Below are 18,347 nucleotides of genomic sequence, written 5' to 3' on the forward strand. Positions count from 1 at the left end.
AGCCTAGTGGTTAAGGTGTTAGCTCGTCACACTGAAGACTCAGGTTCGATTCCCCACATGGGCACAATGTGTGAAACCTATTTCCGGTGTCCCCTGCTGTGATATTACTGGAATATTGCTAAAAGCGGCATAAAACTAAACTCACTCACTCACTCTTTTTACTTGCATTAGTAGACAGCTGTTCTGTTATGTGACTATACAATACTTTGTCAACATTGTACAAATCTGTACAAGCAACTGCTTTTTCCCTTGAGAAATCAGTCAATATTCTAATGTTGTCAACATAACACTTAATTTTTTTAAATTATTCAGTTTAAAGTTTTGTTTCTAAAAGAATGGAAAATCAGTTTCCGTTGTATAACATCAGTTTATGATAAATAATGAAAGAAGATTGTAGTTACATGCTTCTTCAATCACTCTATGACTTCTAAACTTTATCATTCATTTTGACTCAGTTGGGTCAAGGACACAGGTCAAGTTTGAGATAATTTGTGAAATAAATCCTTCCTTTATCCTTGGAACCCTTCCTCATTGAGTCTAATATATCACCATCAATATACTTTGTTTATGTACACAGCTAAGGACTTTAGGAAAATTATTGAAAGAATTATTGTCATGGGATTTTTTCCGTTTTTCTCCCTGAAATTTGTTCTAAATGCTAGGTTACATTTAACCTTATGGAATTAAACTGTGAACTGAAAACATAGCACTACTTTGTGAACACAGTATTCTCCATTCCAACCATTGTTTGTTTGTTGTGTAATGCCTCATTCAGCAGAATTCCAGCTATATGGCGGCGGTCTGTAAATAATCGAGTCTGGACAAGACAATCCAGTGGTCAACAGCATGAGCATCGATCTAAGCAATTGGGATAAGATGACATGTGTGAACCAAGTCAGCGAGCCTGACCACCCAATCCCGTTTGTCGCCTCTTACACATGGGTTGCTGAAGACAAATTCTAACCCGCATCTTCACATGTCTCCATTCCAAAGTAGATACGAGCAGATGGGGCGAACCAGATGGCATGGATTCTTCTAATATTTTGATCCGATTGATCAGAATTTAGAAAAACACTGACATTGATTGAAGTACAATGCTTTAAATCATGGAACACTGTAACTATACATCAATGTACTTGTCTCACATATATACATACATGATTTCAAAATGTCTATCACAAAGACTAAAAAAAAGTATTTTCCTGGAAATGATAGACTCACCTGTGATGCAGTCATAATTGTGAACCTGTGTTTTCTGTTCAGCGGCTTTCAGCACAGATTAGAAACCTTATAATGTTATTGAAAGCAAGTCAACATTATATTTGAAACCTATAAATTGAAAAATCGGTCAGTTTAACTCGTTGATCTATATTTTTTCCATACCTATGTTGGCACAGGTGCACAATTCACAGTCCAGAGTTGCGTCCCTTTGGCAAACCAGAAACCTGTGATATTGATTTCAAATCCCACTTTGCCTTGATTATGTTTCTAGGTTTGTCTGCATCAATGAGACTTCTGCAGTAACATATAATATTTTTCAAAACAAGTAGGTACATGTACATGTATGCATAGTCTGGCTGTAAAGGAGCGATAAAAGCTCCAAAAAAATACCAGCTTAACCAGTTAAAGCTAAACACATCAACCCCAGTCCTGCACCAGATGTCACCCACTTCAAAACATGTCTGATAACATTCAACATAATTCATCATATTTAAAAAATTCAGCTATATTGAACTGTAATAGTGACTAATTCAGGACAGCCATCGTCCAAATATTTAAAAAGTCCGAAACTATGTTGTCAAGACATGTGAGACTTTATTGTAATATATATATATGAAGCTAACCTGTATTCTTAATCACTACTGTACATCCTTATCACTACCACATCGTACATTGACTTGTCAGGCAATTAATTATTGTATAAGACATTTATAACCTTCATTGGTAATCTCCCTTGGCCGTGTCTGCCATCACATCAACTGGTGAAGTAAGTGCTATTGTTTTTCTGTCTGTCCATTGAGTCGTGGCCTGTCCATTGTTGTCAAAAACTGTATATATACTTAGTATGCTCACTTCTAGACTGTGAAGGGTACGAGTCTGGGATGTCGACTGTCTGTGTGTTGGGACGACCACGAGCAGGATAATGTCGCTCGTAGGAAACGCCCTGGGGTTGAGCAGGAATTCTGCTCACCTCATTTATGTCTGGTGTATTTGTTTGTCATGTAACTAAAGAAGTTTGAGCTCATCGTATTCCTTCGTCTTGTCAACGTATTGTATGTACACTTGTACCCAGTCGACGCATATCCACGCGTTGACAAAACTATAAAACCTGTTCATTTTTTTACTGAATCAATATACATTTTTTGTAAAATTAAAATATCTTGCACATAATCATCCAAGGACAGCTGCCATATGATCATCCAATGACAGCACTGACAGGCCTCTCAGAGTTTAAACTTAACTTTAACTACTGGTGATCACCTGATTCTGATTTGGTGCAATGGACCCTGAAGTACCTTGCACCATGAAACAAATAGAGTTACCTCCCCTAGACCACAACATGGCTGCACAGCCAGTACACCACTGTTTGTTTATTGTTTGGGTTCAGGTTGTTGCTATGGAGCTGTGATTACCTGGAATAACCTTGGGGCTTAAAGCTGTCAATGCTATCAGGTGGACTGGACAATCATGAATATTTTTCATACTTTACCGTGTTAAACACACGTGAGCATTTGCAATAGTGTATGTGGCAATAGTACAGCAAATCTATTAAGTGTGTCAAGTTGACAGCATTTAAACATTACACATTTCGTTCCTTGACCTGGGAAATGAAAGGCTGTTCATTTTCAGGATGATGAAATAAGAATAAGAGGTTTTATTTATTGACTTGAACTGTAATTCTGAAAACCTGCAGACCTGTTTTCTAGCTGACCCAAAAGCTGATGGAATTACAGTCAAACACTGTGGTCTCAAACTTTATTGAGTTGACCTTATGTCTGTCTTGAAGTAAGAGCTTGGTTCCTTCGGATTCTATCTTTATTCATGTATTTTTCAGTTGTGTTAACCTTAGATAACTCCAGTATTTACCAAGGTCCGTTCAACTTTTACACGATGGTACTTGACTGTAATATTTTTGAACTGCAATTTAACACTTTTCTGTTTTGCAGATCAGGCAGTTGCAACTAAAAGAAGAAATGGAGAAAAGTCGTGTGTTACAAGAAGCACTGCATGCTCTTGCCACAGAACATCATGAGTTAGAGAAGTCTATTGGTAGTCACAAGTCATCTATACGAATTTATGACACTGATGATGACGAGTTCTATGATTGTAGCGATGACGGGGACGAAGTCTTTGGTAAGTTCAAAATGGAATGAAAAATATCATTTCTATTAATCATGTATTTGTGAGTGAGAATGTGCTCAGATATCCTTTAAAAAATCATCAATAAAATATAAACAAAGAACAAATATATTTCTAATTCTTGACCACATCATGCTCTAAGGGGAGATAAGTTTTTGTTCATTTGGGTTATTATCTCCCTTTGTTTACACACACACTTTCAGGAGTGTAGTGGAATGTTTCTTTGTTACATATGGTGTTTTAACGTTAATTTGTTTCAAATAGATGCCCATTCTTATGTCATGATGCTGATAGAGTATATGACCATAACTTAGTAAAAGAAACAATCTCTTGACCATTCTTTTCCAGGGTCTCCAAGGTATGAATCTTTTACCGAGTCTTTCACAGATGCCTTATCTCAGGACTTTGATGTGAGTTCCCCAAATGGGAAAACAAGCACAGAAGTCAAACCGTGGGCAAGGTATTTGAAACACTGATATTCTCAATAAGCAACTGTTGTGACGGCTGTGGTCATTCTGTGTCTATCTCCCTCCTCTCTCTAATAAACTTTGAGATTCTACGGTTGGATTTCAGTAAGCGGCAACACAAGAGGACTGTACTGAAATGAAGCAGACTGCATGTGAAAAATGTGCAGAATTCTCTGATGTGTGTGCATTCAACAGATGAAATACTGTACCTGTTTTAAATCATTTATGTCAGAGAGATCAAATTATTTTCAGTGAGCTTTGCCGCCCAAATTGAATGAGAATTGCATAGTAAGTTTCGCCAATCAGTTTTCAGCTTTCAAAAACACTTCAGCTTCATTTGTTAACAACCTTTGCTAATTTTTATTTGTGCACCTGAACGCTGATCTTTCTGTGGGGTACTGTCTTTTGGATGCATGTGCGATGGAGCTCACAAATGACAAGATGTTTGAAACATCCACAATGAGTTTTACTTTCAAAATTTGTCGTTTTTGTTCAGTTTTTTTAGATACTGAAATCATATATGCTGGTCTGAATGCTTCCATCACTTATAGTGAGAAGTTAGGAGCATTGAGGCTTATTGGCTGAAAAGAAAGTTAATGTCACACAACCTCCCACAAAGGTGCAGAAAATTGTTGTATCAGAATATGAATGGGACTGACTGGCTACAGTACCAGATTAGTGGCAAGTCCAGCTATATGATTGACTCATATATTGCTGGAATATTGCTGGAATATTGCTGAGTGTGGCGTTAAACAAAGAACAAAAAACATGTATTGCTTCTTTTATAGCTTTGTATAAAATTAACAAACTGACATATTAATTGCATGAGTTTATTATCTACTATACCTGGTAGAGGTAGAAAGTATACTCATCTCAGCAATATGTTTATGATGCTGTTTCAAATTTCATAAACTGATAGCCACCCTCGTGGCGCAGTGGAAAGAGCATTTACGAGGTCGTTGGTTCGATCACCTGGTGTCATACCAAAAGATGTTAACAAATGGTACTTGATACCCGACCTGGTGCTTGGCAACTAGGGATAGAACAAGGACTGCTGGCTTAGGAGCTCTGTTACCTGAGGGTGTCTGGGTGTTATACATATCCTGGTTATAGCTTTATAATAGTCTGAGTGGGACATATCCTGGTTACAGCTTTATAATAGTTTGAGTGGGACATTCACGTTAAATTGGAGCATGGCTGATCAGAGGACTATAAAACCAGGTTAATGGCATCTTCAGTACGAAAAGCCACATACGCACATGCATGCGCGTTAGTATATAAGTGCCATAATCATGAGTGAGACCCTTTTCACTGCTCCCTCCATAAAGATATTTCAAGTGTTCTTGTGTTTCCAACAAGACCAAGGATTTGCACCCAGAAGTATGGAGTGTTTGTGACCAACAAGATGTCTTCATTAAACCTAGCACAGAGATCACCAATATATGGGTGTGACTGCAATGTGTCAAAAGCCATACACTGGAGGGTTGGTGGGGGAGCCTTATGGTTAAATTCGTCTGCTTGTCACACTGAAGACCCGGCTTCGATTCCCCACATGGGTACAATGTGTGAAGCCCATTTCTGGAGTTCACCTCCATGATGTTGCTGGAATATTGCTAAAAGCGGCATAAAACCATACTTACTTACTCACTCATACACTGGATGGTGATTGGATAGCCTTCTAGTTCAAATATCTGGTCTTCATACAGGAGATCTGAATTGTACACTACCATCATAGGGAATATGTGGTATGTTTGTCTGAATGTGCAGGAATGTTGAAATCAGCTTCTGCAAAACATTTTGATTATCATCAGTTCATCAGATTGAATTCTAGACAAGAGAACAAAACTGAACAATATGTCCTTCATACCATTCATATCTCAGTGAGGCGGTGGGGTAGCCTAGTGGTTACAAAGTGTGTTAAATGATTGCGAAGACCGGGTTCAATCCCCACATGGGTACAATGTGTAGAAGCCCATTCCGTGGTGTTCCCCGCCGTGATGTTGCTGGAATATTGCTAAAAGCAGCGTAAAACCGAACTCAGTCAGTCAGTCATATCTCAGTAATCATCAAACTGTGGATGTTGCATCTACAATGTGTGTCTATATGATTGTGCTTGGCCCAGAGACCACTGGTTTCCGGTTTGTCTAGCTTCAATTCCACAAATTATCAGCCATTATGACTGTTGTTGGTCTGTCATACAAACGTAATAGCATGAAGATCCTTCTGAAAATGTGTCCTACATCCAGGCTCATCAAGACAGCTATGGCATAGGTGTAATAGGGGCAGTGGGGTAGCCTAGTGGTTTAAGCGTTCGCTCGTCACACCGAGGACACGGGTTTGAGTCCCCATATGGGTACATTGTTTGAAGCCCGTTTCTGGTGTCCCCCCGCCATGATATTGCTGGAATATTGCTAAGAGCGGTGTAAACCCAAACTCACTCACTCACAGGTGTAATATTGACATACTGATACTGACATACAACCAATATAGTCCTACGCCTAATTATTGATAAACAAATACTCAGTCAGGGCCAGCTATCACAGTGTCAACATTAACCCTCAGCTTCACAGCTAATGTTGCCAAGTATTGTATGTAACTGTTCGAGTTTGGTGGCGATGTGTGTACTGTTATTTAATGTTGCTATTATCATGCTTATGATAATTCTTTTTGAGTATCATTGCTTTATTGTTTATAGCTTATGATGATACAAATATACCACATTTGCCTCCTGCTTTTGCTTTGTGACTTATTGGGATAAACCAAAAGATATATTAATAATCATAGCAGAAATATTTTCCATATGTTTACATTGTTTTTTACATCTTTATTCTTTGTTATTTTGTGTAAGGAACTTTCCACACAAAACTATTATCATTGTTATAAACATGAAACAGTTTTGAATTCATTATTTGTTGGTCTTTTATGAATTTTGCATAATTTGTAATGTTAAATCAAGTATTCTCTTGTATTTCAAAAATAAAGAAACACTTCCAAATTCAAAATAGTTACAAAGTTGGAAAAAAGATATTTAGCTGTCATATTGAAGTTACGTTATTGTGGATACTATTCCAACTGTTGAGAATTCCATGATTCGGTTATGAGACATTTCTTATTTTGTATTTCCTCGAAAATTTATGAAAATTGACATTTAACTTAACGCTGTGATGTAAACATCCATGTGCTCTATGTGCTGCCAAAATGTCAAATATTTTTTCTGAAATAAACTCCAAAGAAATTCAAAATGGTGTATCTTTCAGTCTTTTTTTGCAAACCTCAAGAAGGTAGAGAAAACCAGATTTGGATTAAACTGAATATGACATGTGTTTTTCTCAGAGTACCTTTACATAATTAATCCACCAATGGGGCTTTAATCAACTGAGTAAACAGACTTCAACTGAATGGCTTTTGAGGACAAATATCTGTTGACATATTCATTTCAACCTATGAAACTGCAGGATTAAGACTTAATACTGGCATTCATCCACACATTAAGTGATTCTGAATAAATATCACATCTGACAGTTCTGATACATATACTGGTTTACAATGAACTTGATGAAGCTTAACTCTATTCAAACATGAAAGTGAGAAGGACTGTGTGCATTGTCCTAAAGAAATGGGAACATTATCTGAGTGGGTTGGTGGTAATGAAGGAGGGTTTTGTTGATTTCATTTAACATCTAATCGTACCGTGGATCCAGTAGTCCTGTATCCCCAGGGTCAGTCACTTGTGCACATAGAACACAGCACTGGAACACACATTGTGTTGCTGTCACAACTTGACTTCAACAACAGTCCTGTATCATCTGGTAAATGTCCATCCCACAACATTCTGCATCTTTCACATCAGATGAGCCCAGGCTCCAGTCTGGAATGTTCCCATGGTTTAGGGGCAGTGGGGTAGCCGGGTTGTTGAAGCATTCACTCGTCGTCATGCCAAAGACCTAGGTTTGATTCCCTGCATGGGTACAATGTGTGAAGCCCATTTCTGGTATCCCCTGCCATGATATTGCTGGAATATTGCTAAAAGCAGTGTAAAACCATACTCACTCACTCACTCACACATTCCCATGGTTTAGTGGATACAGTGTCTGCCCTGAAAGTAGAAGGTCATTTCCCAGGGGACATCATACCAACAGACGTTAAAAAATGGTACTTTTTGTTTCCCTGTCTGGCGCTTGGCATTAAGGACATGAATACATGGAACGGTCAGCATGGAATCAATAAAATGCATCTGACACCTTGGTATCTAACTGAGTTAGCACTATAAAACAGGCATAAGCCCTGATACAAGCAGCTACATGCACATCAATGTTGATGGATAAGTAGAATATTCTGGAATGTTTCACCTCCAGTATGTCCAAGAGGAGGATCTACAAGCAAGCTGTTTAACAGAGTTCACTCTGCCCTAAGGCTAATGCTTCTGTGTCAGTTTCCCTATACGAGACCAGTGGGAAATCATCTTCTCTATTAACAACCAGGACTTGTCACTACAGAGGGAGCTCAGCTGAAGTCTGTTACATAACTCCATGGGGTCACTTCTCAAATGTATTCCACATCATGGTTACTTAACGGTGTTGCTGTGGATAACAGCTTTGTCACACTTCGGATGTTTAATGTCCATTTTGTAGCAGAATGCAAGATCTATGAGCTTAAGTTTTGAATAAAAAACAAAGTAGTTGAGGACTGTGTATGTCAAACACTTCTGTCTTCAAGTCGGAACTTTTATTCAGTATCCTTTCCCATAGTTTGACACATAAGCTTACTGGACCCAAGGGAATAATACTTGGAAACCAGACTGGTGAAGTATTATATGTTCGACGTCTTCTCTGAAAGTTCAGATCAAGGTGCTCTTTAGTTTAAAAGTTGATAATGTCAACAGGGTTATGAAACTTAGCCACAGACCTCAGATCTAATTGAAACATGACAGGGCCAGTTGATATGGCAGCCATATTGAAAATGTCTTTTTGCCAATTACTTGGTGTTGGTGAATGTATAATTAGGAAATATGACACCAGGTTCATATACAGTTAGAAAGGTTATGCCTTTTGATGTAGAGCTAAGACGATGGACCACATGACCTCGTGGATCTATTCTGATTTCTCTCTTTACAAGCTCTAGGTTATATAACACATTTTTAATGTTCTTTATCATATTGAAGGTGTCATAAAAAGCCACATGTTTGCGATATTATAAATCATGAAAATATGCATGCAACTTTACCTTGGAAATCAAAAACTATGATCGCATTAATTGGCAATCCCTCATTATGATAGAAAAATATACTGACAATTATCATATCATTTGCTATAATTTCTCACAGAGTGTTCTTCTTCTTGACATATGATCTACTCTTGTGACTTGGGTCGGATCAAACATCAAATGAAGATTTACTGTTTCCATATGTTTTCAACTTGATTTTTTAAATATAAGTAAACAGCTTCATATATTAGTTTAATACATGTACCATCAACAGTTTAATATCATGGACACATGTGCGCACATGCAAGCATGCACACACACAAAGAATAAGTGAAATCATCTTAAATTTAACAGTAAACTTCATTTAACCTCACCCCGTCTCCTTTCAACAGTGTGATGGGGTAGCCTAGTGGTTAAAGCGTTCGCTCGTCCGCGCCAAAACCTGGGTTCAATTCCCCACTTAAGTAGAATGTGTGAAGGCTATTTCTGCTGTCCCCACTGTGATATTGCAGGAATATTGCTAAAAGCGGCATCAAAACTCAAATTCATTCACTCTCCTACCTTTCAACATAAGCTACAGATTGCATTTAAAGCGCATAAAACTAAATTCATTCACTCACTCCTTTCAACATTACAGTCAAGCGACGATGTGGTCCATTACTTTTCTTGATTCTTTACGAAACTGGAACAAGCAGTTCCCTGATAAAACCCATACAACAAGTGTAGGTTGGAAGAACCTGACCAAGGCCTCAGTTCTTGTCAATCCTGACTATAGATCACAACACTTATGATCTGTACAATCAATGCAGTAAGTGGTACGAGCTGGCCGGCTTATAGCATGGGTTCTGTCAACAGCCTGGAAGCTGATTGTGTTAATCAGTGGGAGTTATGCTTCTCTTCTGGAGATTACACAATCAATCAGATATTGGAAAAATGGGGACGTAATAAAGCCACTTTGGCAGCTTACAGTAAATAATGAAGGTTAACAGTTTTTCTTCCACATCAAATTGATTTTAGTTTTTAAATATTGCTGGGAGATATTGTTTGTTCAAATAGGTCAAGGAGTTGTTATAGTTTTTGTGTTATGAAATGGTTACTGATCCCACTTATCTGAAACCATAAAACATAATGTGATGTAGATATTTTCTGCAACTTTGGAAAGTAAAGACTAACTAATTATCCTTTAAAAACATATTTTATGTGTCATTTTTAGTCCCTTTTCCCAGAAGGAATTAAGAAAGTAAGTGGAGTTGGGTTTTTGTCTGTTAGTAAAATTTTGCGAAAAATGTTTTAAAGTCATGATAAGTTATTTGAAACATTCTTGCCAGTTCCTGCAATAATTCCAAGAAGTTAAACCATTCAGCCCAAAGAGAATGCATTAAAACCAAAACCTTAGTGTAAATCAAGATTCCCAGACAAGTCAGTGAGATCAGTTCAAAATAGGTTCTCAGTGAGTTTAAAATATTACAACACAATGCCTAGTGGTTCAAGCATTCTCTCATCACACCAAAATACAGGTTTGATTCCCCAAATGGGTCCAACATATGAAACCAATTTCTGGTGTCACTCCCCATGATATTGCTGGAATGTGTCAAAAATCAGTGTAAAACATTTCTCATTCATCAAGATTATGATTCATCAAGTAGTCATTAAAATCAGTCTCATTCAATAAAATCTATAACAAGTTTTGGTTAAAATTTCCGATTATATGCCAATCTCCATGACTTAGCTGATTTGATGTCATTGGACAGTGATGGTGATGGTCATTTGTTTAAGTCAGTAGTATCCTGTTCTGGACTTCATTATGTGATCCCCACATGGGTACAATGTGTGAAGCCCATTTCTGGTGTCCCCCGCCGTGATGTTGCTGGAATATTGCTAAAAGCGGCGTAAAACCAAACTCAGTCAGTCATTATGTGATCCCCACATGGGTACAATGTATGAAGCCCATTCCTGGTGTCCCCCGCCGTGATGTTGCTGGAATATTGCTAAAAGCGGCGTAAAACCAAACTCAGTCAGTCATTATGTGATCCCCACATGGGTACAATGTGTGAAGCCCATTTCTGGTGTCCCCCGCCGTGATGTTGCTGGAATATTGCTAAAAGTGGCGTAAAACCAAACTCAGTCAGTCATTATGTGATCCCCACATGGGTACAATGTATGAAGCCCATTTCTGGTGTCCCCCGCCGTGATGTTGCTGGAATATTGCTAAAAGCGGCGTAAAACCAAACTCAGTCAGTCATTATGTGATCCCCACATGGGTACAATGTGTGAAGCCCATTTCTGGTGTCCCCCGCCGTGATGTTGCTGGAATATTGCTAAAAGCGGCGTAAAACCAAACTCAGTCAGTCATTATGTGATCCCCACATGGGTACAATGTGTGAAGCCCATTTTTGGTGTCCCCCGCCGTGATATTGCTGGAATAATGCTAAAAGCGGCGTAAAACTAAACTGACTCACTCACTCATTATGTGATAGTTGACATTCCCTCACTTACTCTCCTCCCTGGAATTCAAAGTATGAGGTGAGATTGCATTTAACCGTTTAAGAGGTTATTTATGAAAAACTAGTTCAAGTTGCAATTATCTTGTACCCTGAGCAGTGTCAACTGCCCCTTGCCAAGTAAGTGACATCACATAAATCATAAACGCTGTCATGTGGAATATATAATGACACATTATATATTACTTGATTTGTTATGTTTAAGTTTTATTTATTTTTCTAAGTCACTGACATATTGTAGTGCAACACCAGTACATATCACATTGTTGACTGGTTTGTTGTTTAACGCCGCACTCAGCAATATTCCAGCTATATGGCGGCGGTCTGTAAATAATCGAGTCTGAGCCAAACAATCCAGTGATCAACAGTATGAACATCGATCTACACAATTGGGATGTGTATCACGTTATTACTTAAAGACATCACATCATTCAGATATCAAAAGAACAGCAGTGATGGTGGACATATACTTATACATCACAGAATCATGGATGCTGCATTGTACTGTTTCCCTTTCTGTTACTTTCTGTCCCGAGAGAGCAGTTTTGGGCCCTATCCTGAGACAGATTATTTTCACCTTTTTTCAAGAAGTTATTTTTCACCATTGTCCTGAGAGACAATTTTAATAGCAAGGTCTGGGAGTGTTTTACACAATGTCCCAAATGTTTTTTCACCATGCCCAGAGAGAGTGGGTATTTTTCACCTTTTTTCAAGAGAGTTACGTTTCACCATTCCCCATACAGTGTTCTTTAGAATATGTTTTCTGAGTGTTTTTTCACCATGCCTCGAGAGAGTGATTTTTCACCACGCCTCGAGAGAGAATTATTTTTCACCACCCCCTCGACAGAGTTATCTTTCTCCATGCCTCAAGAGAGTGTCTTTTCACCAAGCTCCGAGAGAGTTATTTTCACCAAGTTCCGAGAGAGTTATTTTTCACCATGCCTCAAGAGAGTGTTTTTTCACCTAGTTCCGAGAGTGTTTTTTCCACCATGTCCTAGAGAGCAGATATTGATCAGGTGCTAAAGCAGCTCACTTCCCACCATTTCATGGCATCACACAACCACCCATCACATCGCTTCGTAAACCATATTCACATTGATTTTCCTTACACGCAGATTTGTACATTTGTGCACTCAACTCCAAGAAGACTTCAAGGGTTTGTGATCTTTCATAGGTTGAATGTTGTTGACAGTTGAAAGATAAGGATTGTTGGTATTAACATGTAAACCTAGTTAATCAGGAATATTTTTGTGGACTTTTTATCACTTTTTGTTATCCTGGTAAATGAGTTAGAGTATCACTCAACATTAGTGTAATAATGTGTCAAGGGAATCATTTGAATCATGAAAAGGTTTTATTGATACTCCACTCATTTTTTGCTCACCCAAGGGAAAGTTCAGGCCATTGAAGCAGAAATTTGTATGAATGCTATTACAATTTAAATCCAAATTGAAAGATTTAAAATGTCATTTTCCCCCATATTTCAGCCATTTGTGCAAGTATTATTTGACATTGACATGCAGAAAATATGTATTTCTTTGGAATAGTATCTAATACATTTAAAAAAAATTCATTGTGGTTTTAGTTTTTAAGGCTGTTCTTTCTAATATAAAAATCAACAATATGTTTTGTGAACCATACTTAATAGTTTAATTTATCTTTGAGAATAGTTTTTCATCACATATTGTGCATACCTAATAAGTAATTATAGAAAGGATTAAGAAGTTTCACATTCAAGATCTTTTAATCCCAAACCGCCAACGTATCTCTCCGCTATGGAAAGTGAATAGGTTCGTTTCCGCATTTCACATCTTCCCCATTCCGGAATTTGCACGAAACCGGTGTATCGTCTGTGCTTGTGCATAGTGACATTTGAGTCAAGACAGGTGGTTAGTCTTATCGGAAGTGTTGACAAGAAAACATACCATGACACTGTAAAACCGTGTATATGATGTGTACTGTGGAAAACAGGTCATGCTTGATAACCATCAACTGACAAGATTCATTAAAGGCTGAGTTTACAGTCAGCTCAGTTCGACAGCCCGGTTTTAGCGACTCACAGTGCCAGCACATCGACTTCGTCGAGTTGTTTGGCATGGTCACCTCGCGATCTGGATATTGGTGTTAAGTGATGGATCCCACTGATTCCGACCAGAACGGGGCTGAGGCCCAGCCCATTTTCTATAGGTAGGTGCATTACAAGTTAATTACTTAATGAGCGTTCACAGGATGACAGTACTCCTGCTTTTTTCGTTACGACCGAATTTCGCCTGTCTATGAGTGACAGGTGCTCGTTTGTTACATGCATTTTTAATCTGATTGCAATTGCTTATTCAGCTTACTTAATTACGTGGATAAAGTTTGAATGGTCCTTGGTTCATATTCGTGACCTCACAGTTTGTTTAGGGTTGAACGAACGTATCAGTTGGTGAAATCTTAAGGTATACTTGTTAAAATGAATGGTTTTCAATAATTAAACCGCCAAATAGATGTCTGTCAATTTAGTCTTGAGGCGAAGTTTGTCTTATTGTAAATAATGTTCCTTATTGCTAAAATCACATGTTTTCACTTTAAAAGTTATAGCATTAATCTATCTTTGTTAATTGATCATCACAGTATTTTATTATAAATACTATTTCAAATAAATCTGCTACAAAACCTAGGTCTAATTAAAATACTTCATATGTTACAGAGACCAGCTTATTCTAGGCCACATACTCAGTATAAATTGTATTGAAAGTAATGCCAAATTAAAAGTATGGGCTTGTAAACTAAAAACTGTTGTACTCAAATTGGTCCTCTCTAGATGTTCTCTCCCGAAATATATATATTCAGCAAATCGTTATCAATGAACTTCAGTAACTTGTTACCCAACCCTACTGTATGCAGGGTAATGGTGGGAGTACAGTCAAATAACAGTAGCATAATTAGCCAATCATGGTAATAACTCCACTAATTGTTTACAAGTATAGGACTATGCTTCTAATATATTTAAATGTTAATCAGATGTCAGAACAAAGTGCTTAGTGTTCACTGATGCATGGTGTGTTTGTGCCAGTCAGCTGCAGAAATTGTTAGAGCAAGTCGCTGTACTGACACATTCGAATTTGTAATTTGTTTTGACATGGTTGCATATGCTCATATTGATCATCAATGAAATTTACATCGTTTCATGCAGCGACAGTATGTGTATGGAATCTATTTCTTGTGTTTGTGTACATCACTAAGGGTATTTGTGTCACACAATTGTCAAGTGTTTGTAATGGACTTGAACAGACACCATTTGTCATATCCAACATTCCGTAGGTCATGTTTAGACTTTGTGTTATGTAGAATAATTTATAGTTTGGATAAAGCAACTAGTTGTCAAGATTTTTACAAGTCTCCAAGTAACAGTGGCTGTGTATATGTTTGTCCATGTATTGACAATCTGGCTTGTATTTTATTGTGTAGTTACCACTTACAATTGGTTGTAAGACATTATATATATATAAGAATTGATAACTTGATGTCTTCAAGTGTATTTATTTGAAGAATTCAAATAGAAAAGAGATTATTCAGGTTTTGTTACTGTTAGCCTATTCTTTTCAATTAAGTTATTGTTCATTACTTTAGGTCTGTTTCAGCTAGATTCTTCAAGAGTAAATATATGCTGTCCAAATGATTGCCTGATGAAAGACCTAAATATGTTTACCTTTGATAATAATCTGAAGTACAGAAATTATTACTTTTTCTCAGTCCATTCGTGGTCTACCTTGATGTACATATGCCAGTGTTTGAAATTTGTCCTGTGTTCTCAAGATTGTTGACATAACCTTCGATTTTGAATCTTTGGACCCCTTAATCTATAATTTGTCACATTACAGGTTATCACATACTCAAACTTCAAGTGCACACATCATTGAATTCTAAATCCAGCGATCAATACGTATCGTAATACTGCCATGTACATAGATTATTCAGCTCTAGTACAAGTAGGTCAGTGTCAATATCTACAGGAGTGCTTGAAAGGATCAGTCTCAGGATTATCCCAGGTAGAAACCCACCCGGCATTCATTGTCATTCATATGTACGGCCATTATGGTATGCTGTCTGCCCCAACTGTCGAAAACCATCACAAGTAATTAAACACTGAACAATCCCAATTTTCAATTTCCCGTTACGGGTTTGAAACTGGCAGTTTCAATATATAGATTCTGTCTTTGTACGAGCATTCAGCGCTGAGTGTGCATGTTCTTAATACTGTAATTGACTAATATGAATAGCTGGTTAATAAAACGTCTCTTCAAATCGCAAGACCCTCTGGTAATGTAATGTTGCCTTACAAAGCGAGGTGTTGGCCAGCGACTAAATAAATGCGTGCAGGGGTTGTTGGTCTGCTGTAGTTAAGTAAACTGTACTTGTGTTGTATGTTTACAGGCACCTTGTGGCGTGGCCACGTAGACTGTGACACAGTTTCAGGTTTACACGTTTATGTGTGGGCGTGTATACATACATGATACATATATATATAAATACACCTATTGATTCCAACGCTGGCAAAATATATCTGAGACATAAGCAGTATGTCATTTTGAAATGGATATATTTAAGATGGTGCTATTTTTTATGTCTTTTTGTTTCTATGAGGTCACATTATCAAATGAATATTTTTTAATGTAGTTATTGCTTGATGATTTGATATTTTTATGGTTGAAGATTTATGAACTGTGAGCTTCATGGCCAGTGATCTTAAAACATTACTTTCATCGTTACAGTTGATACAGGGGAGGAAATAACTTTAAAATTGCAAATGTACTCCGGTACAGTGGCACATGTAAAATCACTTGCCCTGAAAATTTTTCCACTATACCGTACGTATTCTTGTTGATTTTTTAAATAAACAACATAATTAATATTGGAAAGTCAACTGGACACCGGTACAGTGTGATATACAAATTTGCTTGCCCGACAGAAAAAAACACTGGACTCAGGCCTCGGGCAATGGGTTATTTCCACGCCTGTGATAAACTGACACTTCAGTTGTATTCAAAATGATATATCCTGAGGGGATTTCAGGTCAGAATTTCTCCTAAGGGGCTAGCCATAAACTTAAAAGGCGATTTAATCATTGTTAATGGATGGGGTGGTAAGGCTCGGTGACTCAGTTGATCTCATGTCACCATGCTCGGATCATTGATCTTGATATCAATCACAGGATGATTGAATTATTTACAGGTATTTGCTGAGTGCAGCATAAAGAACAAACATTTCAAAAATTGATCTTTGAACATTACAGCTGTCAGGATTGTAAGGGATCCATCAGGAATAGCTGGCTCAAAAATACACATGTGATGCTGTGCTGTGGTAACTCTATTTTTCTTGTGGCAGATTATTACTAATAGTGAATTGTGTATTCAATGATTGGTTGTTGATGTCAGTGTTTGGTTCTTGGCAACAAGTTAACGTATTCTCATGATGATTACAGTATGACTTCAACAATCCATTCAGGTTGTGCATGTTTACCAGTTTAGTATTAAATGCTTTTACTGATAATGTGTATCAAATGTTTCAGTTACCTCCACAGAACCGAGCGTCTAAATGTGTCTTCTGGTTTGACTATCCCATTAAGCCTTCTCTCAGTCAAGTACGCTTTAATAGCTAATGACATAGAATGACTTAGCTTTGCTCTGAGGCTGTACTGAATGATGAGTTCACGGATGTATAGCAAGTTTATCCTTAGAATAAGAATGGGCGAGTTAAATAAGCAGATCTGAGAACAGTCTTTTATAGGGTCAGTGCATCCATGGTATATATAATCTAGAAATTATGATTAAAAATGATAATTATTGTGTTAAAGACTTGTGCAACTTCAAGTCTACTAGGTGAGTGAGTGAGTTAATATTTAGCAATCTGCATAATAGCATATCAGCAATATTTCAGCCATATCATGACGAGAACAATTTATTAATCAATGATGAATACAATTTGAAGATTTAAACCTGTCATCGATGGACAGTAAAACTATTACAGCACGGATTTACTTTGATTCCTGTATTTGAAGATCCCTGGGTTTCATACCCTTAATGTTCAGGGTCCTTGACTACAAAAGGGGGGTCCCAGACACTTAAATATTATTATTAATACTGTTATTGTATCGTGTATCATGATCACATTAATTAAATTGCAAATAATACCATAACCCAGCTAGTATCAAACTCAGTGATAACTTATTGTTACTTGATTGGAATTTTGACAAAAAGTTATTTGGACTTTTTCGTGTCATGTAAATCCCTGTTGATGCGCTAATAAATTTTATTGCATCCTTTGTCCATTTTTATGCATATAGGACGCAGGAATTCGCGTCCTGTAAATCTCTGCTACAGTATTACCGATAGTAAGGATAAACTGTCATGTTATAAGAAGATATCACTATAGAGAACAAAACAATATTAAACTAATGATTGTGTATATGAAGAGAGTAAAATGTTATCAACATTGCTGAATATATTTGTGTCCGTAAGTGACCTAGTATATGTACTTTTAAACTCAAATAGTAGAATTTAAAGTAAAGTTAACAAGGATCTGTTTCTATGAAATCTAAAACTAAACTGTTTAATACATATGCTATAAGAAAGCTTGCTTCAACATGTTTAAAATCAAGAAAAACAATTTCTTTGTTGACTCCGTTAGCATTACACCATATTCACAGTGTTTTACCCAGACTTTGAAAAATGGGAGTCATGGTGACTCACAGTATTTATTTTTGGGAGTCATTTTCATTATTTGGGAGTCATTAAAATTTTAGTGTAATATTTCTTTGTGTGAATCAAAAAGC

General features: G+C 37.2%; 1 protein-coding gene across 1 annotated transcript in view; it reads left to right on the forward strand.

The window, feature by feature from the left end:
* LOC124291416 (oxysterol-binding protein-related protein 2-like) overlaps nt 1-18,347 on the forward strand; it is a 105,089-nt gene that overhangs the window by 29,023 nt on the left and 57,719 nt on the right. Inside the window, exons 8-9 of the mRNA XM_046728404.1 lie at nt 3,168-3,354; nt 3,709-3,820. Coding sequence (XP_046584360.1) covers nt 3,168-3,354; nt 3,709-3,820 — 299 coding nt within the window. The remainder of the gene's footprint in view (nt 1-3,167; nt 3,355-3,708; nt 3,821-18,347) is intronic.

Source organism: Haliotis rubra, unplaced genomic scaffold (genome assembly GCF_003918875.1).
Source record: "Haliotis rubra isolate DU_JTF1 unplaced genomic scaffold, ASM391887v1 Scf490, whole genome shotgun sequence".
Taxonomy (NCBI): domain Eukaryota; kingdom Metazoa; phylum Mollusca; class Gastropoda; order Lepetellida; family Haliotidae; genus Haliotis; species Haliotis rubra.